The sequence below is a fragment of the Leguminivora glycinivorella genome, chromosome 2 (genome assembly GCF_023078275.1).
Source record: "Leguminivora glycinivorella isolate SPB_JAAS2020 chromosome 2, LegGlyc_1.1, whole genome shotgun sequence".
Taxonomy (NCBI): Eukaryota; Metazoa; Arthropoda; class Insecta; order Lepidoptera; family Tortricidae; genus Leguminivora; species Leguminivora glycinivorella.
In genome coordinates, this window is record NC_062972.1 from 13,912,863 (window position 1) to 13,936,020 (window position 23,158).

A 23,158-nucleotide genomic window follows, 5' to 3' on the forward strand; every position below is an offset into this window, starting at 1 on the left:
TTCACTTAGTAGAACTTAAACATAGAACAATGTATGATAGTGCTAAAATTAAACTACTTAGTATTTTACAAAAAGTATAAAAAAAGATCTACACTAAGAGTGTCGCGTCTAGGTGGTCATTGGTCAAGTCTTACTCTATGACATGGTACCTCCCCACGCATGCGCCGCGCGCTGCCGGCCGGAGCACAGACTTTGTTTGGGGTGTCATTTCTAGTATGTTAGTACATAGTAATTCAATGGATGAATTGTACTTCTGTGAACTGTTTTCGATATAATCGAATATATGATGTAAATTTTTCTTTACTACAATGTATGTTTATGTTTGAGTACAAAGTTAAAAATTTCACTTTCTTTTTGCCGGTTTCATACAAAAATATCGTTTGACTGTCTCTTTTTTGGGTAAAATCAATATTTACATGGAAACGGATTAAGTCGCGTATAATCTTCTTCCTCTAAGAATTACAATGTAAGTATTTTTGCATTCATTTTGATCAGAGCACAACACAACAGTTGAAAAATCAGTCTACCAGAGCTTCTGAGTTCCGTCGCCGGCGACGGGTGACCAAGGGTCAGAAAACCCACGCACCCACGACCGACGGCGTGTGGTGGCACAACGGCACATGCGGCTCACATCCAGACGCCGCCGGGCGCGTGTGACGGGCCAGAGAAACCAGGGCCTTAGGCCTAGTAGTGATTATCGCCGCGCCGCGCCGCAGAGCACGCGCTGAGGGGGGGCGGTGCCTACAGCAGTTGTAGATAGTTGTATGCATACCTAGCTCACGCACACAGACGCGTCCGCTGGCGCCGCCAGGGGCGGCTCACTCCGCTACCCTATCGCCGCGCTACAAGTATATCCTGGCGGCCGCGAGTTCGCGGCCTACTCAGGGGTGGCGCACATTCTCACGGAATGCACGTTCGCACTTTCTATTGTTACTTTACGTCGCGAGGTTTTTTAAGCGATGTCCGCGGGTGGAATGGCTAATAATACTTAGTTAAATAGACATATTGAATAAAATAAATACCAAAAGATATTCTTATACAGATCTACTACTGATTAAGTCCCACGGAAAAGTTCAATAAGGCTTGTGATGTTGGAACCTTGAACAAAAATATATAAATACAGCGTATATACCCAGAAAGTACTCAAGACTTGAATATAATAATATAACATTTAATGTGAGTATTAATTCGTTTGGATCCATTAACCCTATCACCGGACGCCGCGCACGTGCGGCTCGTTTCTTTGTAAGAATGTTGTAGGTATTTAAAAAGGCGGCATTTCGGAAACATCAAACCAGTGGGCCTTCTGTACTTGTACTATTATATATTCTGTGGCGCCGCGCCGGTGTCCGCGTGCGCTCTCTGCAGTGTGCGCTGCCGCTGCCACGAAACGTTTACCTACTCCGTGTAATACTGATAAAAGAAAGTATTGACATGAATTCACACGTTTCGGAAATGACTGTAGGTATTTTAAATATTTTAGCACAATATATTTTTTGCCTCTTATTGCCTATTATACAATATATACATACCTACTATGGCAATTCTATCACAGCGCAGAATTATGCAGAAGCCGTGCAGAAGCCACATGGTGGTCTGTGGCAGATACTCAATAGACATTTTTAGAGTTTTTAAAATAAGTACCTAAGTAGGTACGTGAAGTAACATGGTAAATTAAAAAAAATATCATTAGATACTTATTGCGAAGGTGTAAACAATTTCCTTCGTATTGCCACATATCAATAATTACCTATATATATTAAATTCATTAATCCGTATACATTACATTTTTACAGTACGGTAATACTTACCCCGTTATTCATAAACGTACACTAAAGTTATCAAGCCGATAAAGTTCGTTTGTCCCTTTCCGACGGTGTGGTGTGGTAAAGTCGATAAAGCCGATAAAGCCGATAAAGTTCGTTTGTCCCTTTCCGACGTATTGGTGTGATAGAAAGGGACAAACGAACTTTATCGGCTGGATAGCTTTAGTGTACGTTTATGAATAAAGGTGTTAAAATTTATAGCTACGTGCGTTTTACATAAAACACCTACTTTAAAATAAAATAAAAAATGTTGAATTTGGTTAACATTATAAAAGACCTCAAGCAAGCTGTGCTAATTAGTTCGCGAATTCGTCGAGAGGTGGCGCTAAACACAATTATGCTCATTAGAGAACCTATACTTCTAGCCTAGCCCAGTCTTTAGACTTATGTGAGTAACGTAAAAGTACCTAATAGTTTTGTAGGTACGGAACCCTCGGTGGGCGAGTCCGACTCGCACTTGGCCGGTTTTTTAATTGATTCGGAACTGCCATAGAGTATCCAACACTGAAAAGTTAGCACCACAAACTACTAAGAAGATACTAGTTAGCACTTATAGTTTAGTCTGTGGTGTCCTAAGTGACAAATTAAAGTCGACGAATAGAAAATAGTACATTTCGTTATAAGTGCGAGAAGAATGACACTCTCGCACGTGTGACGAACGACGTTTTTTTAATTCAGTTGCGAAAACACACTACTACAACGAAATAAAACAATAAACAATCCGAACTCCCAAATTTCGCAGTGACATTGACGCATTTTTTGACAATTCAAGCTTTGAAACTTGCGTTCATATTTTCGATTTTGCTATCCATACAACACAATTAATTTATTTCATTGTGTGCCATAAAAAACATAAACATTTACGATTTGTGTTTTTTTGTCCATAATGGCATCACCGTCCATTATGGGGTATTTTACCTTATTAATATCATCTTTAAGTTTGCATTTATCATCCCGAAACATTTTTATTATTTTTCGATTGAATAGTCCCTGGCTTCATTTTAAATCCATTTCTTCATTCATTTTTTTGGAAAATTCTGAATTGTAATTTGCCACTTTAAATTTTCTAAATGTATAGCCGTTGTTTAATACGTTTTTACATAAATTTAGGCATTTGTTATTGGCATGAAGATTAATAAACAATAGCAGCTGTCAATTTCAGAAAAGTGACAAAAACCCTGTTCACACCTTGAAATCGATTTACGTCACAAAATAAATGAAAGCGTTTCGAAGGGAGCATTCAACACAACACAAAGTAAATAGAAAAACATCCGTTACATCCAGCTTCCAACATTCGCACTATTATCTCGCAAGAACCAATCCAAAATGGAGAATACAGCGGTGCTTCCCCATTGGCCCGCTCGCATCAAGCCTGCCTCCTCTTCCACAAAGCTCCGCCTACCACAAACAAAAAACTTTCCAGAATAACGACCAACCTTCCTGTGAGTGCACATGTCCAGTCACATCCCTAGTCCTAAATAAAAACCACTCAATGAAAAGCAGGTAGACCGAACTTCAAATACTATTTCATGACACAAAAAACGTGTTAATCTCTTATCGTAGATTTCGTTACACCAATATTGATACTGATTAGTCCATCTCGCTTAATCTGAACAGTTCTAACGGTGTTAGACAAGGACGGGGCAAGTCAGTTTTAGTGTGGTTAAGAAAAAATATGTGTTCACGTTCAGTGTTCGTCGGTACACCTGGCGTGCGGGCGCACGGTCGATAGCGCATGGCGCGGCACTAGCCCGTTTTAAAATTCGAACGCACCGAATATCGGGACGCCAATCGCCGGCGCGAATATTGTCTCACCCGTCGACGTAGTGATGTGTGTGTAAATATCGACATCGATAGCGGTGATCGTGACAAACATGATGACTATGGACATCGGGATGTATAACAACCAGCAGAATTATGGCAGCGCCGAGTTTTACCAGCAGGGAGCAGCATATCAGCCACCGTACGAGGGATACCATGAGGGGTACTATGAACCTCCGACTCACTACTACGAGCCGTTGCTGCACTCACAGCCGGGTCATGAGCCCCCACCTCCCGTGATCAGTACTGATACTGGTCTATGCTACACAAACCTAGACTATGGTGAACTACAGCAGAATTATCAGTTACATCCAATTCAGCATCACCCGGAGCCATTTAAACATAGAGAGGAGGTTCGCCACGAGGACATGCACCTTCACGAGCATAAAATAGACAACCATTACCTAGAGACAAAGTATAACATGCACTTCGTGGATGAAGGGTCGATGGCGTTCAATCCAGCTTCTCCTATGGCTTGCGGAGAGTTCGATTACCAGCCGAAGGACGAGTTCGGTGGGTTGCGGGAGTTCCGGGACGATTGCGGGGGCCCGCACCTCCAGCCCGCGGGGCTGCAGCATCCGCCGGCGCACTCCGCCGTTCCCACTTACAAATGGATGCAAGTCAAGAGAAACGTTCCTAAACCTGCAGGTAAGAATATGTAATTTTTTTAACAACTACTATTTTATTTAAATGGTTATGGGTCTGGGCTTATACCTAAACCTACTACTTAATTTACCACCTAATTTTTTTTCTTTCACTCAGACGTCGTTAGAGAGACAGAGAAAGATACTTCGAATTTGCAAATTTAGGTTTTTCCGATTATAGCACTATAAAAAGTAAGAGTAAAAGTACGTATTTGTAAATGGCTCTTTGTTTTCTAAATAAACTAAAAAAAAAAGGTTAAGAAGAAAAATATACAATGAGACTTTTAAAAAGATCTAACCGCCATGTTGATTTAAAACTTCATAAAAATTAATACCACATATCTTATTTTAAAATGCCTAATCAAATGCGGCATTTTTTCTTTTATTCAAAACGAATTTATTTATTTGCAATAGGTAAGTATTAATATTTACTAAATCCTATTTCTAAAACCATTCTGTTTAAGTTACATATGAATAGTTTTTAAAGACCCGTCATATATTGAAAAACTACGTGTTTTTTTTATTACCTCCTGTTTAATTTAAGGGAAGATTAGGAATTAGGGAAGTAGCTTTTGTTTATGAGCCGAACGACGAGTCCAAATTAACGGAAATCAAATGAAAAATAGTGCACCTCTACCATGCATTTATCACTTACAAAATACCAACTACATAAAAGAATTAACTTACGCTTAGAATGTTATTCGACGAAAATGCTTGCGTGGTCGACGCCGAGATTAACCACACGACAGGGAAAGTTTTCTTTAACTTTACCCTGTCCTATATTTTGTTATTGAATTAAAAATACTTACCCCCTTATTCATAAACGTACTCTAAAGTTATCAAGCCGATAAAGTTCGTTTGTCCCTTTCCGACGTATTAGTGTGATTGAAAAGGACAAACGAACTTCAACGGCTTGATAATTTTAAAGGACGTTTATGAATAAGGGGGTAAGGATGTATGAGATATTTAAGTTTAAAATCGAAAAAAGAGTCAGGAGCTGTATCCAAATAAAAAAATCCTCAGCAGTATGGAAACAGTGAGCAAAATTGAATTTTGTCCTTTGGGACATAAAATCGACCTTAACACTGTCATTTTAATGTTCTAATGCAAACTAGCAAAATACCTGGATCTTATTTGCTGTCCCTGTCATTACTTAGTTAACAAAAGAGAAAACAGAAACTGTCAAATATCATTCTATCGTAAATTGACAACAAACATACCTCCATAACAACAGTCAAAATGGGCCCCAAAGCAAATATTGCTTATGGTCGAATTTATTAAATGTGAATGCAAGGATGCTGTGTCACAAATATTTTTACACAATTTTTAGTCGGTTAATTAATTCGGTTAGTCGGCTAATTAATTATCAACAAAAACGTTATCTTCATTAAAAATGTTTGATTTAGGTACGAATATTTCGTTACACGATATAGAATAAATAAACAAATTAGATACCTCATCTTATATTACAATAAAATCAACAAATTTCCACGTCTTAATAATATATTGAATAAAAACCGGTCAAGTGCGAGTCGGACTCGCTCACCGAGGGTTCCGTACAAACTTTCAATAGTTGAATCATCAAAATTTTATTCATAGAACTCTACAGATTTTATTAAATCCCTCAAGACTCAATTTTGCACATAACAAGTAATATTTTAATATACAATTTTATTGTTAGGCAAGGTCCAAATAAAATCAAGACTATTCCGACTTCAATAGTTTACGACTTACGACATGTCGCAAGGACGCTCCTGAACCGACCTCATTATATCAGGAAAAACGCGATGTAGGAAATGAGCGTTCAACGTACAGCGACATCTATCGGCAAATTGAGTAAACTAATGCGCGCTAGCTAGTATGGAAGATGATTTTTATGAAATAATTGTTTATTGCGTGAACCGATTTTAACCATTTTGCCCCTATTTGAAAGCAGGTAATTTCATTGTTATTTTGTTAAAAAATACAGGTACAATAAACACCCGCAAAGGGTGTTGAAATTGAAAATATAAATCTGAAAGGTTTTTTATAAATAAAAAAAAAGTTTTCAAGATACGTGTACGATTTTATTTACATACATACATACATACAATCACACCTGTATCCCATAAAGGGGTAGGCAGAACACATGAAACTACTGAAGCTTCAGTGCCACTCTTGGCAAATAAGGGGTTGAAAGAAAACGAAACTGTGACATTGCAGTGACAGGTTGCCAGCCTCTCGCCTACGCCACAATTTAACCCATCCCAATTTAACGATTTTATTTTTCCTGTAATATTCATTATAATATGTTTGGTGAAAATTTCATAAATTTATGTTGGTAAACTTCGGAGATAAGGGGGGAACGGTATTTTTTTTTACATTTTCCATCAAAAAACATTTTTTTTCCACAACCAAAAAATTATAAAAAATAGTTTTGATATGTACAATTTGAGCTCTTTCTAACGATACCCCTCTTGACCTAGTTACTTGAAAGTTTCAGTTTGTCCCCTTTCCATTTTGGCCATTTTCTATCATTGATATTCATTAATTTAAAAAAAAAATACTTTCAACTTGTAGAGGTTCACAATGTTTATAACTATTCCAAATTTCATATCGATAGCATAAGTAGTTCTCGAGATATTTAACAATGTGACAGTCGGACTGAGTCGCACCATAATAAGGGTTCCTGTTGTACCTCTTTGGTACGGAACCCTAAAAATAGTAGCAGAAAAGACGTTCAATACCTCTCGGGCTCTCGCCTATGTTCCCTTTAGTATCCAAAATGCAATAAAAACTCAAATCATTATTTCCATCGTGAAGACGAATGCATCTAATAAGAATCTACTTAATAGTTGAAATGCACTAAGACAAATACGAACATTAAATTCCATCAACAACGATAAGAAAAAAAAACAATGTTACTATGGAACGTTTTAATAGACAGCCAGCAACGTCCATCTTCAATTCGGAGTGTTTTGACGTTTGACGTAAACGGTGTCAAAGGTTCTTAACCTGCTGTCACGTCGACGCTAGGAGCAAATAATTTGACGTTTTAAACGTCAGAGACGCGCTTAAATAGTAGCGTCGTGGCTTCGTCTGACGGATGATTTGATTATCTGGGCCCTCTGTGTTAATGTGCCGTTATTAAAGGAAAATTTCAATGTAATTGGTTGGCGCAGGGATATCAGTCTACAATTTCTACATAGAACTCCCCACTATACGCAGGTTACTAATTTAAGAATCCGTCGTTAAATAAAATAAATAAATAAAAATAAAAATCATTTATTTCAGACTCAGGGTCCATAGATGGTTAGTAGAACATTACAACTCTAAAGAACTAATATTAGTGTTAGTAAGACATGAGTTAAGCCTCAGGAAAGAATTCTATGCTTAGTTCAGGACTATCTACCTACTATTTATAGGTTTTGACAAATTGCACATGCACGCAACAATGTTCAACGTTTCAAATGGCTAAACCGTCATTGAATATTTTTATTTTATCAGTACTATGCTATTAGAAAAAAGTCACGACAGAGAAACAGACAGACAGTAGATGGTGACTAAAGATGTAAGTGACATGCACGCAGTCATTATTATAATGGGTAATTTTCTATTTAGAGTTTAATTAGATTTACAAAAAACGCACTTAGACTTTTGTACAAAAAATATTACCACACACTTGTCATACTTACATTTAGGTTTTGTGAATATTTTAAACACTTAAAATCAACAACAGGAACCCAGTAGTCCGGCCCCTTAACTTCAGCTACAGTCCTACGTGGCAGAAAGAGAAGAACTTTTTTTTTTTTTTTAGTTAATGCCCCCCCCCCCCTCCCTCAATTTTCACGAAAACTATTAAAGCTACATTCAAAATATCTAGGAGAAGTATATTCACCATTCAATTCTCTTCAATATTGCGTCTCAAAGTTATTAAGACTTTTTTTTTTGAAAAAGCATACCAAGTTTGCCTGTCCCTTAACCTTTATTTCCTCTATAATTACAAGTTGACTTGAAAACAGAATCAAATGAAACGAAATGGCCGAATTTCCATTTCGCCGACACAGCTCAAGAGTTGCGTGCAATTACGAAAACAAACACAGATAGCCCAACACGGGGATTAGGGAAACTGTCGCGTGAGCCCCGAATTTTAGATTTTCTTATAATATGTTATACGCAACTATTCCTACATTTTCTTGGTAGTTCGCTAAACCTTAAAAGGTCAACTTATCCTTCCAGTTGCGAGTGAAAAACACGAAAGTGAGGGTTTTTTTTATAAAAGATCATAAAAATTATGCAAAAACTAAAGCATTTCATTTTTAATACGACATAAACGACATAGTACAATCCGGCAAAATACAGTAGAAATGGAACGTTCTATTTTTTTTTTTTTTTATCACAACAACACTTACTGTTCTCATACAAAAGTGACTCAATACTCTCAATAGTTGCCACATGCAAAATGGTTTACATAGATGGTGGAGCGCCCCTATTAATTTGTGCTCTATTACTCAGGCTGTATCAATGTATATTGTATAGTCCAGTGTTTGCTTTCTCGTCAGTATAAAAAAGTAACAAAATTCAGAAAATAAAAAACCGGCCAAGAGCGTGTCGGGTCACGGTTCCGTAGTTTTCCGTATTTTTCTCAAAAACTACTGAACCTATCAAGTTCAAAATAATTTTCCTAGAAAGTCTTTATAAAGTTCTACTTTTGTGATTTTTTTCATATTTTTTAAGCGCCGCCTCAAATCTCTCAAAAGAAGGTGGTTCTCAATTCGTCTGTATTTTTTTTTTTTTTTTTAATGTTTGTTCCTCGATATCTCCGTCGTTACTGGACCGATTTTGATTTTTTTTTATATTATATATGCTTACAGATTGGTCCCATTTTTCTCAGAACCCAGTTCTGATGATGGGATCATGGAGAAATCGAGGGAACTCCTCAAATCTGAAAGGCATACATATGGTGATTTTTGTATTTTTAAAGGAACAGCATGAATTTACGTACGGAACAGTGACATTTGGTGCAGTGGAAGTGCTGATGATGGTCAGAACGGAACTCCTCAAATCTGAACGGCACGCTTATAGTGACTTTGGTATTTTTATAAGAACAGCATGCACTTACGTTCAGAACAGTGACATTTGGTGCAGTGGAAGTGCTGATGATGGTCAGAACCGAACTCCTCAAATCTGAACGGCACGTTTATAGTGACTTTGGTATTTTTATAAGAACAGCATGCACTTACGTCCAGAATAGTTACATTTGGTGCAGTGGAACTGTTGGTGATGGTCAGAACCGACATACGTAATCCAACATTCGCAAGTAGCTTTCACCAGAACCCCAAAGGCGGTGGTTTTTTTTTTCTTAAAAATTATTAAAATTTATGGTTCTAAAGTTAGAGGGGGGGGGGACACACTTTTTTTCCTTTAGGAGCGATTATTTCCGAAAATATTAATATTATCAAAAATAAACCCTTATATATTTTTAAATACCTATCCAACAATATATCACATGTTGGGGTTGGAATGAAAAAAAATCAGTCCCCACTTTACATGTAGGGGTGGTAGGGGTAGGGTAAACTACCTAAATTTTTGACATTGTAAATGTTGTATTTATTAAATTGCCCCATATTTACCTAAATTTTTTATTTTTTATTTTACCACTTTGTCGGCGTGATTGATATACATGTTGGTACCAAATTTCAGTTTTCTAGTGCTCACGGTTACTGAGATTATTCGCGGACGGACGGACGGACGGACAGACAGACATGGAGAAACTATAAGGGTTCCAAGTTGACTACGGAACCCTAAAAAGTAGGTATAGGCGTCGCGGTTTAACGGCCCATAAAATAGGCTAGTTTCCTATACTTAAAATAACATATTTCCCGTGTGGTGACGGGTTAAGAATTTCACCACCCCTTTCTTCCCGTGGGTGTCGTAGAAGTCGACTGTGGGATATGGGTTAAATTGTGGCGAAGGCGAGAGGCTGGCAACCTGTCACTGCAATGTCACAATTTGGACTTCTTTCAACCCCTTTTTGCCAAGAGTGGCACTGAAACTTAGTAGTTCATGTGCTCTGCCTACCCCTTTATGGGATACAGGTGTGATTATATGTATGTTATATGTAAAATAACATATTTTATACAGTGCACGAAATAAAGCACCGAATAATTAGAAGAAAAATATGGACAGTAGTTATTTTTTTAACCCCCGACGCAAAAACGACGGGGTGTTATAAGTTTGACGTGTCTGTCTGTCTGTCTGTCTGTCTGTCTGTCTGTCTGTCTGTCTGTCTGTGGCATCGTAGCTCCCGAACGGATGAACCGATTTAGATTTAGTTCTTTTTGTCTGAAAGCTGAGTTAGTCGGGAGTGTTCTTAGCCATGTTTCATGAAAATCAGTCTAGGTCGCGGTCGAGGTTTTTTCAAAAATTTAATTTTGTGGTTAGGTTATTAAGTCAAAGAGAAAGATATAAAGTAAATGAATTGATCGTGATGTCACTCCTGACGATTTAATGAATATCAATTCCATATTTTTAGCAAATCGTTTTCAGGGTTCTTAAAAAGAAGCTGATTTGACTAATAGGAAATTAGCCTATTGCGCGCCGTTTACTAGTGACAAACTTTTTTCAACGACTATATCATAAAAAACTTCATAACCACATTATTATGAAATATAAGGCAAAACAATATACATAAGGTACAGCGGGGCAAATCTCGACTGGGGGCAATTGTAACTGATCCATTTTTTCCATTATTACACTATGAGTATGAGTTCTACATGTATCCACTGAACACGCCTACCATTAATAACCGGTGGAAACTCTATTTAATAATGCAAACATTGTAAAACATGGAAAAAATGGACCAGTTACATTTGTCCCCGTCGAGATTTGCCCCGCTGTACCTTAAATAATTTTGTTTCAATGGATTTTTACACTGATCCGAATTTGCATGTGCATTTATCAAAGATTAATATCGTCATGGCTGAGTTCTTTTGATAAACGTCTTCTACCTCTTTAACAAAAACATGATATGAATTGCTTGTCCTTATTTAGCTTGATCTCTAAATTCATAACAAACATCTATAAATGGAGGTTCCACTTATGCTGGCTGTTTAAGGCGACGCGCATAGAAATGGTCTTAATTATATAAGCACATTTCCTACTTATAATGTAATTCCTACATCGGCATGCTATAACAACTTCTTATGTGGTATTATGTTTAATTTTACAACATAATTTTCTCCTACAATGTTTGTAACAGTCATAAAATAACAAGACGTGAAAACTTCAATAGCTTTACTAGTAATAAGTATTAACTACTGATTGCATGGAAAAAGTGGTAACAGTGCCATTACAGGCAATCTGTACTGCACACTATTGTTTTAAAGGTTTCACAACACCATCCAGGCCTAAAACGTTACAACAGGGGTAAGTACTGAGTAATTGAATAACATGAATTTTAGCGTTTTCAACCGGGTGAGGCTACATCGGCAAAAAAATCTGTAGGCTGTACTTACCAGTATATCCACACAACATGACACATCGTGCAAATCAAACGAATTCCTCGCCTCCTGGTTGGAGCTTACGTTCAGCCGAGTCACGCTGACTTGGAATCCCCACTAGTTGTACACTGTGGCTTACATGACTTGTGATTCGCTTTATTGCTTGCTTTATTGATATTAATTCCCTTGACGTCGCGTTTTGCCAACATGGATCAAGATTAGGGAGAAAAATTCGGACACCATTGTGTGTGGGCTCTTAACGTCTCCGCAAAATTAAAAAAAAATAGTTATTTTCCAAAACTAAGTGTTCCCATCCAACCTAAACGGAGATGGTGAGATAATAATACAAACCCGTTTCCTCAAACTACTTGTTAGCAAAAAAGTCAGAAACAATTGCAAAAAAGATTACAAACAATTATTCAAAACATGCAAAATTTTACCCGTGTCATTAAAACTTAAATATATGTTAGCTTTGAGGAACCATGGCAAGCAAGACCTTATTGAACAAGTTAACCATAGCCATAACACCAGAGCCGTATCAGCAGGCAAATATGTAGTTCCTAGAGTGTCGAATTACTACGGTGATAGGACACTTAAAAAACGCATACCCTACTTACTAAACTCATTGCCAAGTGACATAACACAGGAACAAAACAAAAATACCTTCAAAAGACGGTTAAAAAAGTATCTCTTAGAAACTCTATAAGGGATCGTCTTCCTGCATTTATGTTTATGTTATTTTAATGTTTCTCAAATGTGAATTTTGATGATATCTGATTGTTAACCTTAGAACTATTTGATTTCTTGACTCCACAGTCAAACTTATAACATAGTTTTGTGGAGCACTGTATATTTTATACCATTGTTACCTTTTATTATAATAATTAAATAAATAATAATAATAATAAATCAGGAAGTTTTCCGTAAGAACTGAAAGCAAGAAGTATGTATCACACCAGAGTTGTGAAAATCAAGTCCCAGCACTGTTCAAATTGGCTAAAAAAAAAGCTTATAGCTATAAATAGTAATAGTAATTAAAGTTAACGTTATTTTTCGCGGTACTTCACAATCACACCATTGTTTAAGTCAACTTTGCGCATTTTCCCACGGGAGACTGACTACCTAAGAGGCAGATTTTAGAGAGCTTAAAAAAATATATTGATAAACTGTTTGTTTCATGAAAAAGAAATATAAAGTGAAATATTACATAACTTACATTTCTTCTTAAATATATACCCAAATAGTTCTTAAATAAAAATTGAATAACACTGACTTAATTCAATTACTTAAAAAATGCAGATTTATCAGTCACATATCGCTCGCATTTTTTGCTAACGTTAACCGCGTAAACAAAAAATCGAAGACCACACGTGAAGAGCTGTCACAGGACAAAACTCCCGATGCTATCAATTCTATGCACCACAATGCATTCGAAGCCAGGACATGTCTCTCGGGAGTGGATTCGGTAAAATAAGAGATGTTCTAAAGTAAACTTTATGTGGCAAATATAAGGTTATTTTCTGGTGTAGGAACAAAAAGGATCTGATTTTCTTGAACGATGTTGGATGACGTTTGGAATTTAAGGTATTGTGCCAATCGTCTGAGATTTGATAATACATATAAGCTTTACTTCTGTATTTTGATTGAAACTAATAAAGAAAGATGTGTCAGTATCTATTATTGTAAGATCCGGTAAGGCGGTTTCAAAACAGCGTTTAGCTGCTCGTGAATGGCAGTTTCGGCGTTACGCGCTTCCACGCACTTTAAATTATTTACAAAAAACGGACGGACGGACGGACGGACGGACGGACGGACGGACGGACAGACAGACATGGCGAAACTATAAGGGTTCCTAGTTGACTACGGAACCCTAAAAATCCTAATCTGTAATGAATCCTTAGTCCTTACTAATAAATGTTGAATGTATGTTCTTGTTTCGCCACTAACAACCATAAATTTTCCTCTTTTAAATCGATTCCGCCACGCTAATTGCAGACGTTTTCTTCCTAATTTCAAAATTTTCTTAATCTAAAATTATAAAAAGGAACTTGTTTTTTAATTTTACAGCTAGGTCAAACGAAGTCAATATACTCCTTTTTAACATGTCTTTACAAAAAATGCTCAGTTTTCGAAAAACTTCGCAACAATTTTTAACTAATATCGTTTCCATAAATCAAATTTTATTAACCTCACAAGTACCAAAGTTTCCCTAACTAACGAGACCTTTACTTCTGTCAACTGCTCATTTAAAACACTTTATTGATATTTAAAAAAGGTCATTACCACTAAACATGAGTCTTCCATCCTGTTCTTAACAATAGGATAGGAGCGAGATATAATGAGTATTTCTTAAAAAGAACGGTGTACGCCGAATATCGGAAAGTAAGTCACGTGACGGAGTGAGGGTTGCGTGCGAGATGGCGCGATAGCTGACCCCTGGTGGACTGTTGTAATCGGTTTAGGGCCTACTGGCTTTGACGTGTGCCCTAAGACATAGAAAGAAACGGATAAAAGGTTATGGTGGTCAAGAACTTTCAGGCAGAAACTTGCAACTCCTAAACTAGAATCACAAAAATCGAATTAAAAAAAAATAGTGCGTGGAGTCCCTCGTAATGTGGAAATGAAAATAGGAAGGGGTTTTCAAAATTCGAGTTGGCAACATTGAGCGTTAACCGTTTAACGCTGGCAGTGAACGTTAAATGTTTAACGCTGTCAGCTAGAAGTCGTATTAGAAGTTTCACTTCAAAAAGATTCCCTAAACAAAACTTCTCTTTTATATCTCAATTCTCAATCCTTTTTGTGAGCGAAGTCAAAAAACATGTAGAACTAAGTATTTTAGTTCTTGCTGAAGTTGACTCCTATTTCACATGCTTCTGGTGGGATTATTTTTACTAGAATTATAGCAATTAACGCCATGCCATGGTGGTTCTTAAGTCCCACACATAACATTTACCTTGAGTGTTTATACCACTGCTGGAAACAAAATTTGCGGCTCTTAGAACTTACTTGAAATGAATGATTTATACTGCAGTTTTGTTTTTCTCAAAGCTCTAATGGTTGCTCTACTCTACGCAACAGTACCGACTACCGACCTTCTCCGCCACACTCTCATAAGTTCCACCACCCTCGCGACTCTTAGCTAATGCAAGTGACTTGCAAGCACTGGCTAATAGCTTAGCAGTTCGGGGTCTAATGACTACCAATTGACCCGTCTCATAGCTAACATAAAAGTCATAAAAAATATTAATTTTATTTTGCATAATTTCTGTGCAACTCGTGTTACATTACTTGTACGTAATAATTATTTACAATGTGTACTAAAGCGAATGTAATGACACTCGTTCTTAGGCGAAGGTAAATAAATGTTACTATGGAATATTACGGCAATTTTCTGCCGCCAGCCAGAGTCCAGCATTTTCACACACATTAACCCCTGGAACGCCGTTGTCAAAAATTTGTTACTGAATTAATAAGCTTCAATCTGTTAATTACAGTTTAAATTGTCTGGGACAGATCTGGAACAAGGCGTTTGAGGAATTAAACCAACGGCCTTACCTTAAACGTACTACTTATGTTTAAAACTGTTTTTGATAAGTTTCTCCATGACATTGACGCATCAAGGCGGCACTTCACTACTTTTTAAATATCAACAACTATTTTGAAAAAAATATTAAACCAAGCGCGTTACAACCAGTACAGTGCGTGACTTCCGAATTTACCCTAACACTGCTTGACTTGAATCGTACCTTGTAACAACTTATCCAGTTTAGATCTTTTCTTGCAAGGGCAACCGGAGCTGTGACAAGCAACGCTTCATTAACTCTATTAGACACTTGTTTTTGTAGCGTAATTAAAAAGTTATTAAACTTCAAACCAGTAGAACCGAAATTTTGAGATGGTTTTAAATAGAATAGAATAGTTTAGTTAGTAAATATGTCCCTTCTGTTATTATAGTATAGTGAATCAATTTTCCATAATACGCGTAATTTAATTTCTTCTCAGAATTGTCTAAAATTGTCTGAAAATTATTATGCGAATTGCGAACCAATTAAAGTCTATGGATTATGCTATACTGTTATGCTATGGTGTTGTCTCTCCGAAAATGTCAGGTGCATTTTAATAGTAAATTGTTGCATCGTGTTCGTGTGATGGCCCCTGCCGGAAGTCAATGTCCGTGTTTTGCTCAAAGTACTTACTTCTTTTTTATCTCCGGCATAGCTCGATGTTGTTTAAAACTTGGATGTTTCGACAAGTTAATATTTTCTATAGGTAGCAAAATTATTAATATTTTTCACCATTTCTAGTTTCAATGCTGTTGCCGGTAATTATATAAACACTGATGTCTTATGATATATGTGTGTCTCAATTCCAACTATTTATCGAAATTAAAGCATATAAAATCTTTAGAGCATACAAAGTTTCACGTAGGGTAGACCGAGGACAATAGAAACACGTTACGATTGAAACAAGTCAAATTTCTCTAAAACTACAATACCTACGTGGAATACGCAATACTCACGATACGAGGTCGACCATTTTGCAAGTTTGAACCAATAACGATCGGGCACGCGAATGACGTGGCAGTGACAGGGAGCCGATGAAAATTTTCGACCAAAAAAGTAACTATTGGTGCTTTCGTATATTTTTGTCTAATTTTGTGTACCCGTGTAGTATGAAAATTTTAATTCGCTAAGTGATATGAGCGTGGATTCTATAATATTTTAAGTGCCATGAAACAGTGATGGAGTGTCATTAATTGGTAAATAATTGACTTTGAAATCAAACATGTGTTGTGGTGACAATAGAAACAACGTCCTTGTGGACGATTGAAACGTTTCAAATGTCCCTGTGTTTTAATCGTCCCCACAAGTAACCAACTATCAATGCAATCGGGTTCTGTTTTTTGTAAGTATAACGACGTGCAAATTCCACGAATGAAAGTAGCAATATCTACGTTTAACTCTGGCCTGACAACAGAAGAATGTGACCAACAGATCTTCAAAAATGTCTACATACACTGCACACCGTTGTTCTACGGACTGGTTATGATTGAAACAAGGTTATAATTGAAACACCCACTTTTGTATGAAACACATTAATATTTTTTTATGACTATTCCATAGAATTATATCTTACTTTAATTTCTTATGTCAAGATATTGAAAGAATCTTCAGGCGCTGATATTTATTGTATAGTGTCTTCTACAAAAGTGATCTTTTGGTGGTCTGTTTTTGTAACACGGCAGTCATTAATAAAGATATGAATAAAAACATTTCTTTATTTTTCCCAAATTTATAAGGGGTGTTTCAAATGACCTCGCATAGTGTTTCAATTGACAACCATATGGGGTCAATTGAACCACTCTCCCGCTTCCTCTTTCATAATACAAGATAACCATGGGCAACATACCTTTAAAACTAATTTTGTTTAAAAGCCAAATAAATTTCCTTCTTAAAAATAATTTTCTTATCTTCCTAACTATTCAAATTAAAATGCTACAAGCGATTAAGTATAAATTGTTTCAGTTGTCCCCGGTCTACCCTACGACGTACGAATTTACGGCCACGATTCTCCACTTTCTTTTGATCACATCCCATTACATAGTTGGTCCACTTCATCAGTATATGAATTAATGCACACCGTAGTTAGTGGTCTGGTTGACAGCTGATTAGTAAGTGTATCAAAGTATGGTGCAGACCGCATTAGCCGTCTTGAGATAAGTGCGCATTCCTGTCACAGCCTCTCACTGCCACCCACGACAAGTTAGACCTTAAGGTGACGCACATACTTTGTTTAATTAGTTTTTGTAGTAAACGCTACCGTAATAAAGTCTTTTTAAAATTATTAGGTATTTTTGAACAAACAATGTTTATCATCATCATTCGCTTGCTCTTATCCCAGTCACTTGGGGTCGGCGCCGCATGTCTTCCTCTTCCATACATCTCTATCACCCATCTTATCATTAACTTCTTTCGTTTCATATCATCTCTCAGTCTCTCACACAGTTCATCCACCCATTCCTCTGGGCTAACGGAACAAACAATAATATTTCTTATATATTTTTTATTTATTTATTTAAAGAAAAAACACAGTTACATAGTACCTTAAATTAAATTTTCGCCAAACTGTGAGACAGTTTATTGGCGTAGCGCTCAATTAAACTTTAAACTGAATTATGAATCTTACCTTTACAATTTTCGTTAAAATAAAAGTTAAACACTACTCAAAATAGGGAGAAAGCTATATGCACGCTAAACGTCGTGCTTTCTGCTAGATAGGACCATACCTAAGTATTATATTAAATCTACCAACGAATTGCACGAAATGTTAGAATCAGTAAATATAGTCGTTTAAATCATATTTATTTAAATATCGCCTACTCACCCGGCATGGCTGATTGCATCTCTCTTTAGTCAGACCATTCAATAAATCTTGTATCGCATAAACAACTTCACCTTAATAAATCAAAGCCGCATGATCACTTACATTATGAGAGTACAATGCGTACGCGTGCGCACAGTAGCTAATGATAGTTAATCCTACCTTCTACATGCCAATAGGCGAAAGCGACAGTGTCCACCTCTGAAATGTTGACATTTGTATTTTAGATGTCAGTATACGCGCTGTCCACTGGCTTAACCGAAATGACAATCGTTGAAACTAGACGCCGATTGAAACACAGCCTCGCTCTGTCGCGATAAAACGGAAGAACGATAGAGATAGCTAACTGCGACAACCATATTATCGAAAGCGTTTCAGCATTTGGCTACGTACCCATGACCTCTGGCCAAGCGTGCAATCGTTGATGCTCCGTACCGTTTCGTAGATTTTTCTCTCTATCGCTCTTCAAAGCCAATTGCGTAGCATTCCCTACGATGCGTCAACGATTGTACGTTTGACTAGAGGCTTTTTTCTTTATTATTATTGTAGACTGATCAGCGATTGACCCTAGTCACACCTGATGGAAAGTGAAGACAGAGTCTAAGATGGAGCACGCCGATTCAGTATTCGATCAGTTCCAAACAATTACTCGATTACAGAAAGAATGACCGGGATTAAACCACCGTTCTAAATTAAGACATTTATAAAACAGGCAGCAGTAGTACAAGTCTAGCTTGTGAATTTGGCACGTAGTGGTAGGCTGAAGGTTAGGATTCAAGGACTTATAATATATTATGATTATGGATAACAATCTCAAGGTACCACTATATAAGATTTCTATTGATTATTTGCATTTCCGTCTCTGTTATATTAATATTAACGTCCTTGCTTTTCATTTTCCTTACATTACGGTCATGATTCATTTAGACAGTGAACCAACGCATAAGTGGCTCCCATGATGTTGCTTATGTCCATGGGCGGCGATGACTGCTTACCATCAGGCGGCTCGTCTGCTCGTTTGCTGCCTATTTCATAAAAAAAAAAATAAAAAAAAAATGTGTTTAATTAATTAGAACCATTTTTCACGGGTGCTACTAATTTAAAAAAAATACAAGGTTGCTAGCTCGTGCCGACTGTCGTATTGACATAATGTGTCCTATTGCAAATGTAAGATTAATGAACATGAACTCACAATGGGCAATACTGACAACCATTTATTACATGGGTCATTTCCATAAATAATAAAGTGATTACACAACATGATTAACATGATATGATATATAAATAAGTATATGTTTTACAATACAAACTATGTAGATATATGGACTACAATAGATAGAAAATACTACTTACACCTACGGCTATTCTCAAACGTAGATATCCCTTAAATAATTCAGTTTAAATTAAGTTTTCATAAGTTTCTATTTCAATATAAGGTAGGTTAAATAGGCGCATAAGAAGGGCCATTTTTTTAATTTTCACGCTTTGAAATTTTCATACATTTATAAAGAACTGTGAATGAGCTTAAGTTTGTGTCCATGTTCGATACTACCATAAACAAAACTGCAAGTTAATTTTTAAAATGAGAAACATAAACAAAACGATGGGCCATCTAAGACGCCGGTACCTTATCTACTTAAGCAAATACCTTTATATTTAACTTTACTTTGATGTTAAATGCAATTGTAACAGTGTAACAGTCAAAAATGTTTAGTAAAATCTATTATTAGCGGAGCCAGTTAGTTCAAAACCTATCTGCCTACAGTGTATTATAACCACTTTGTCAACATTTTGTACCACTCTTCAATTTAGACTTTCTATTGAAACTAAATAAAAAACAAGCCCACATACTCTTATATCTTGAGTTCCTTGATAACAGTCCATTGTCTCAGTTCACGAAGAGCCGCACGGACAACTTAGCGTGGGTTTTAATGAATAAATCATTATTTTTCTAATCATTTTCGGTCAATTAGTTTTATCGGATTAAACCCACTGGTTTTGAAGACAAAAACAAAGAGGATTTTGGATCAATTATGGAGCTTAAAAAGAATGCGGTTATAATAAATAGTCCATCGTGAGGTCACGAGGTTTCTTTTAAATTTGTTTATCAGTTATTTTGACCCCTTCATCAATTCTAGCGAGCAAAATTAAAAAATACTTTTGCACTTTTTGAATTTTTCCAAGATAATTATTTAGCCTTGTCTCGGTCGAGTCTATTAAAAATCCTCTTGTCACGCCGTGTACGAGCAATAGCAAATATAGCAATCGACCGATAATGACTATTTGGCCAGATCGCACCTATATCTTGCCACTTGCGTTGCTTATCTTATCTATTTGGCCTATTCCATTTAACTAGAAGTTCAATAATATTGGAACACTTGGCTCGATAACATAAAAAAATACGAACGAAAATAACGCAGCCATAGGTATGGCATCTCTCCTGTTCTTTGCCATTTTTGCCAATGCCAGTACCTACTGGCAAAGAACAGGAGAGATGGCGAAGATGGACGCCGACGGCATCGGAATGCCAAAGAAAGAGATTAAAAAATTATGGTTGTAAAATTTACTAACCTAATTGTAATTTTGACCTTCCAAAGTTCACCTTCAGAGCGTCGGTTATAATCGCCAGTCTCGTAATTTTTTAGATTTTTTTTTCATTGGTTTGAAATCTTTGATATACAATTATACATAGGCTGGGCTAAATTAGATACCTGTTATTTTGAAGTATAATTTTGATTTTGTTTTTGCACATGAATCAATAAGATTTTATTACCATTTAAACATTATTAATTGATTATGACTTAAGTTTTAAAGTGGCATCTACTGGTACGCTGTCGAGCACTGGTACTTTTACCTACTGTTATTTATTTACACTTTCCATTTACAATGTCCGGTTAATTTGGACGATCGTATCCGTCGGTAAACACCACGATTGTTAAATATTAGCTTCCTCAGCCGATTGATTTATGACATATAGATAAGTGTCGTTCATACAGGATTATCGTGTCGTATCATTGCTAGGTCAACTCGTAATCGCTGTTTGTAAGCACGTTTTCGTGAAGTACTTATTTATTGTATTTGTTATTTTAATATACCCATCGATCTTTTTTTAATAAACTTATACCTAAAAAGCTAGTAGGTATGTCACTGTCGAAGTGATCAGTTTAGAAAAAGGCTGGTTCAACTAGACTGGACCCAGCTAAGGGGCTGGAAGTGGCCTGTCGCGACAGATGGAAATTCTTCTAATTCTGATAGCGCTATGTTAATTTCTAACATATTCGCTGCCAACAACACATGTATAGGTCTGGTATACGTCCACCATCGTACAAGTTTGTTCATAGGCCACACCCCCAGGCATTATTTATTAGGTACCTATGCGCTAAATTGTGAGTGTGCACGGGAAAACGTCCCAATTTTGCCGATTGCTGTAAAGCCGCTTTGTCAGTTTAGGGTCGTTTTACTAAACACACTCACAATTGAGGGATAAAATCAATGCATTATAATCGTCCATCACGTTTATACTACCTACCTCGAAACCCTGCATTTATATTCAAACCAGTTTTCATAAGGTATCAGTGAAAAACAAGTATTAATTTATCCAAAACCATAACTTAAATGAAAACGAGTTTTCTTTGATGTCGGTTATAATTGTTATAAAAATAGAGCATAGAATGTACAATTGACTGTATGTTTACCTACAGACAAGCAATGCTTTTATCGCTATCACTGAGCCACGCCTTAAATGAAATGAAATACCGTAGTAATAGTACATTACATCAGAGGCCGGGAAAATGAGGATTTCCGGCCAAGTGGGTATATACGGCCGAGCGAGCGTGCGAGCGAGGCCGGATAGGGATACGAGGCCGGGAATCCGTTTTCACGCCGAGGCATGTATAGTGCTTTTCTCAAACATACAATGAAATAAAAAAAAAATGCTCTAAAGGACAATATTTTATAAAAAAAAAGTTACTTTGCAGGCCTAGGCCTAAAAAATAATATGAAATCCCTTTACAGTCCTCTCGAGTTGTTGCGCCCAAAAAGCGATACTTCCCAGCCCATTTTAAGGAACGTAAAGACAATATTTCATTGCATGTTTGAGAAAAGTACTTTTACTGTGTAACACTTACTTTCAGGGGTTCCAAATATTAGCACGATAGTAAAGTGCTGTTTGATTCAAAGAGAAAAAAAAATCGAGTTTTCTTAAATTGGAGTCTTACTCTTGTCTTACGCGAAATGTTTTATAAGATTTTATTTGCTAAGAATTAATAAAGATATTGCGATTCTATCATGTAGCATGGGACAATTTGCTGTAAAATAGTTTAATAAAATAACGCACTGAAATAAAATTCGGTTGCAAGACAAAATAAAATTTCATAATATGTACATATATTATTTTCATACCTATTTTTTATTAGTAAAAAAATTAATGAATGTACCTACAACTGAAAGAGGTAATATGTAAGTAGGTATTTAATATAGGTTCAATTGTACATACATGACTTAGAGACAGTTTTTAAAATGTCTAGTCGTAATGCTTTTGTAATTCATAAGTACGAGTAGCTACGGTGGCCACAAAAATAATATCAATCTTGGGATCATTTTCTAGACTTCAACGATTTCGGTAGACAATGAGATGCACTATTGCTATATATTTTTTGTATTTTGGATACAAACTTAAATCAGCCATATTGGGGTTACCCTCATCTGGCAGAATAATTTTGGTCAGAAACACACTTCCCACAACATGTTTCAACAACATGTGACAACACAACATGTTTCGCAGAAACACTTTTGGTGGAATGGTAATTTTGCAGAAAAAATAGTTGGCATTATTACTACCACGTATACGACACATTGCGCAGAATATTGTTTTGCAGAACATTACTTTGGTCGAATTTGATGTAGCATTATTTTATACATACATACATACAATCACGCCTGTATCCCATAAAGGGGTAGGCAGAACACATGAAACTACTAAAGCTTCAGTGCCACTCTTGGCAAA

General features: G+C 36.4%; 1 protein-coding gene across 1 annotated transcript in view; it reads left to right on the forward strand.

The window, feature by feature from the left end:
• Positions 1 to 3,264: 3,264 nt before the first annotated feature.
• Positions 3,265 to 23,158, forward strand: part of LOC125242305 (homeobox protein CDX-1-like) — a 33,832-nt gene continuing 13,938 nt past the window's right edge. The window contains exon 1 of the mRNA XM_048151071.1: positions 3,265 to 4,295. Within this exon, the coding sequence (XP_048007028.1) occupies positions 3,701 to 4,295 (595 nt within the window). The 5' untranslated portion in view covers positions 3,265 to 3,700. The remainder of the gene's footprint in view (positions 4,296 to 23,158) is intronic.